This window comes from Mus pahari, chromosome 17, assembly GCF_900095145.1.
Source record: "Mus pahari chromosome 17, PAHARI_EIJ_v1.1, whole genome shotgun sequence".
Taxonomy (NCBI): Eukaryota; Metazoa; Chordata; class Mammalia; order Rodentia; family Muridae; genus Mus; species Mus pahari.
Window position 1 is genome coordinate 55,976,167 of NC_034606.1, and position 4,720 is coordinate 55,980,886.

A 4,720-nucleotide genomic window follows, 5' to 3' on the forward strand; every position below is an offset into this window, starting at 1 on the left:
GAGAGAGAGAGAGAGAGAGAGAGAGAGAGAGAGAGAAACCTGCTTCTAAAATTGCTGTGCATATTTCATAATTTACACTTTGCTTTATTTTCAGATGCATTCATATTTTAAGCAAATCTGCAAGAAATTAGAATACCTCTTTGTAGGAAGACATAATCCTTTCAATGGCATCCGCTCCAGAGGCCAGTAAGTTCCGGGCAGTGGTAAAGGCCTCTGTCCGATCGCTAACCATAGCCTGCTTTGGCCCATCCTCCAGATCTACGAGAAAAATTACAGAACTGTTGAGTTTTTTTTCCCACCAAGTACCTGTCTTATTTAATATCAATTAAATGATGGCTAAAATAATAACATTTGTAATTATCAGCAATTTCCTAGATCTATACTTAATTATTATATTCTTAAATATAATAAATACCACATGTGGGTTGGCTTTTATTAGAAGTTTCTGTTTGCATTATACTTTTGGAACAATAGTTAGCACAAATAAATCTATTAGGTTATTTCTATCCAGCTTCCTTTGTACTATATCCACCCTTCAGCTAACTATTACAACTGTGTAACAACCTCAGTGTGACAGTGTGACAGTCTCAGTGGAAGCGCATACTTGAGGGGGCTGCCACAGTGACTCAGTAAAGTGCCCTCCGTGTGGGTGTGAGGACCCAAGTTTGGACTTCCTGTACCCCTACTGTTTAAAAGAACTCTGGGCATGGTGCTCACTTTAGCACTGGAGGAATAAGAGGGTCTCTGGAGCAAACTGGCCGGCCAGCAAAAATCAATGAGTCTCGGGTTTAAAAGAAGAAGAAAGGTGGGGGAAAAGGTTGCTGTTGAGATAGTTCAGTGGGTAAAGACACTTGCTACCAAGCCTAATTCCTGAGTTTGATCCCCAGAACCTACATGGGAGGAGACAACCAACTCCCAAAAGCTGTCTTCTTACCTCCACATGCATGATGTGGTATTTAATTGCCTGTATTCATACATACGCAGTGACACACAGTAATAAATGTATGTATACACATATGATATTTTTAAATGATAAAACCTATTATTTTAAAAATTAAAAGTAAATAAACTAACAGTGGAGAGTTCTCTCAAGAGATGCCTGACATTGACTTCTGGTCTTCATACACACGCACCAGTGTGCACACATGCACTCAGATGCACATATGCACAGACTTGTTCAAACACATATATACACCATGTGCCCACACACTTACACCAACCTATTAACAAGAATACAAAAATATATGGTATGGTTTCTTTAACAGGAATTTGAACAGATCTTGCCCTCATAATTTTTGTTTTTTTCTCCTTTCCCGAACATTCATCATTCTTTAGCTCAGCTGAATTCTTTAGCTCATGCCCTTCTCTGTCAGTCCTTTGGAATTTACACATTGGATTCTTCTCACTCCATAGTCCAAATTAGCATAGTCTTGTGATCCTCAGCTTCGACCTCCTGGGTACCAGGGTTACAGGTGTAGCACATGCTTGACTCTACTTTCAAAATACATCTAAAGGCAAAGTGAGATGCACTTAACAACAAGAGAAGTCCTGTGGGATTCTCAACCAGCTACCAAAATAGTGAGTTCCGCCTGAGCTAAAACTAAGAAAAGGCTTGGGTTTTGACCATCTGGCTAACCTGATTGCTGGGTTTTCTGAATGTGGGTTAAAAGGGGTTTACTTTTCACTGGTAACCTCTGTCAAGAAGAAACAATTACACAGAGGGATAAAGGTTGATATATGTTGTTTGGCAGATTAATGCCTTCTGGGTTTTCTCCATGTTTTGGGCAACAAAATAAATATCTTGCCACAGTGTGTAACTTTTAAACTGCCCTGTTCTTTTGTAGGCATCATGGAATCAGGTGCCAGTAACGTTAGTTCTGCACGTAGCTGTCAACTTCCTGATCTTTCTGATAAGGCCAGATCGCTTAGTGTCACATATGCATCCGTGACCTAAACGGCTCACCTATTCATTTCTCAGCACAGCTTGACTCTCTGGTGAAGAACAAAGTCACCACTAACACGTTTCCCTCTGTAATCACGTAGCCTTAAAGTGATAAACAGAAGAATAGTCAAATACGTGTATGTTTCCCTTTCAGTGGTTGGCTTATCAGTTCCCCCTGTCAGTTTACAGAGCTAGTTTCAATGTGGTGACTGTGGTCCAGGAGGAAAGGCAGCAGTAGGCCAGGAGTTACATAGTGTCTCCCATCCCTGGGGCTCCTGTGTGAAGTTAGACAGTCCAGGAGCTCTAGATTAAAACCTCCGAGGCCCTCTTCTGAAGAGAAAAGCAGCATGCTTCTAGAAGTAAATTTTGTTTTAAATATAAATAGCCTATCCCAACATTCACTTGACATTGTAAAGGGGTGGCCCAGTACAATCCACAACAGAGCCGCTTATCTTTTTCTCTCATGGATAGAAATCATACAGCTTCTTTCTCCAAACCCAGTGATTCTCAGCCTTCTTAATGTTGGGAGCCTTGAACACAGTTCTTCAGGTTGTGGTGACCCTCAGCCAGAAAATGACTTTCGTTGCTACACCTGTCATTTTGATACTGTTATGAATTATAGTGTAGATATTGAATTTGCAGGGTGTTGGATAGGTGACCCCTGTGAAAGGTCATTCAGGTCCCAAAGGGTCATGTTGAGAACCACTGACCCAAACAGTTCCTACTTCTCATTTCCTAGTTCCTTACCCCCTTTCAACAACAGTAATGATACCAGCAAATGGCCACTAACCACTCCATAGGAGCAGGGGCCGTACTAAGCTTAGCATTGATCCTTAGGACAATCCTGCTAACGTCCCCTATTTCGGATAGGAGGGCTTTGAACCCCAGAAAAGAACAATGACTTTCTTAGGGTCACTTGTAAGCAGAACTGCCTGCATTTAGGCCTGAGCACTCTCTTTCCAGAGCCCACAGGCTGGGAATATAATAAACACTGACAAGAGCGGACACTTGACTTTTTACTACGCACAAAGCGCTATTTCAGAGCATACCTGCACATTATAACTTCACAGCAGCTCTGAATGATATGTACCGTTATCCACACAGTTCAGAAAACTAAGGCCTATACATTTATATAGTTCCCCCAAAGCTTGGTTAACTATTCCATCAGGCCAAGGTTTCCCCTCCTCTCTTTCTATCCCAACCCCAAACCCATTTCTCCCTTGATATTATTTATCCTCTTTTTCTCTTTGCTACTCTGTTTCATACTTTGAAACTTTTATTATATATTTTTAATTATGTATGTATGTGGGGGCAGGCAGGTCTGTGCCTGTGAGGAGAGATGCTGCCAGAGCAGACCAGAGAAGGGACCTTGGAACTAGGGATACAAACACCTGGGAGCCACTCAACGGAGATGTTGGGAACTAACCTCCAGTTTCCTGTAAGACCAGCAAGTGCGGGGCTGGTGAGATGGCTCAGTGGGTAAGAGCACCCGGCTGTTCTTCCAAAGGTCCAGAGTTCAAATCCCAGCAACCACATGGTGGCTCATAACCATCTGTAACAAGATCTGATGCCGTCTTCTGGAGTGTCTGAAGACAGCTACAGTGTACTTACATATAATAAATAAATAAAATCTTTAAAAAAAAAAAAAAAAAAAAAAAAAGACCAGCAAGTGCTTTTAACCACTGGGCAGTGTCTCAGCCATTGATTCCCTCACTGACCCCTCTGCATCCCCTTTCCCCAACCCCTACCACTTTCTTACGCTTTGAAGTATCATGCAATTATTTTATCTGTAACACAAGAGGCAACTAAGTGATTAAGTTTAAATTATGTATATTTTCTGAGACAGGGCCTTTTCTACATAGCTCGAGTAGTCTTGGAACTCGGTTTATAGATTCAGGATGTTCCAGAAATCCACCTGACTCTCCCTCCAGAGTGCTGGGATTAAAGGCTTGCACTACCAGACCTGGCCTTAAATTAAAATTTAAGACTAGATTAGAGAATGTGGCATGTAATTCCTAGGCCTGAAACCTGAAACTGATATCAGTATGTGAAAAAAATCATTTTCACTGAGTGAAATGGTATTGTCACTTGGGGAGGTCACCAGGAGTCAGATATATTTAGTACCCTGAGCACATGTTTGCTCACAGCAACTTTCATTTCTACAGACTTTGAAACATTCTCAAGTATCCTTCTGCAGATGGGTCCTTTTGTCTTCTGTAGGGCTCTTCAGTTGCCCACATCTGCAAGATGTTGTTTGGAATGAGCTTTTTGCATGATACTTTGTCTCACTTCCAATTGAATCATCAGATGTTCTCCCCCCACCCCTCCAAGCTGGTATGATCAGTGTTTGTAGGATTTATTTTTAGACACCTCATTACCTCTTGGTAAGTGAGCTAGTTAGTTTCATAGCATACATGTTTACTTCTTACTAACCTCTGTGGGGTTAATTTGTCACCATTAATAGCTACATTTTTTTTTTCTATTCTGTGTGTATTACACCAGGGGTTTCTAATAAGACCAGACGCTGCCAACTACATTGTAGTATAATCTTGTGGGCATTGTATCTAATGTAGATTAGATATGGAGCCTTTTGATGAATGTTATTAGTTTAAGAAATAACTTTTTAATTTATATTTTGCCAAATTTCCTAGCCAATCTCAGTAGTTTCTTCTCTCTCTCTCTCTCTCTCTCTCTCTCTCTCTCTCTCTCTCTCTCTCTCTCTCTCGTAAACACTCCTTTGGAAAAGTAGTTCTTTCATTACAAAAGGATTTTTGTCTT

The 4,720-nt window shown here is 41.0% G+C and overlaps 1 protein-coding gene across 2 annotated transcripts in view; it reads right to left on the bottom strand.

The window, feature by feature from the left end:
• The window catches only part of Abcd2 (ATP binding cassette subfamily D member 2), a 44,919-nt gene that overhangs the window by 35,168 nt on the left and 5,031 nt on the right, over nucleotides 1-4,720 (bottom strand). For both annotated transcript variants that reach the window (XM_029531074.1, XM_021216766.2), the window contains exon 3: nucleotides 137-258. In XM_029531074.1, coding sequence (XP_029386934.1) covers nucleotides 137-258 — 122 coding nt within the window. The remainder of the gene's footprint in view (nucleotides 1-136; nucleotides 259-4,720) is intronic.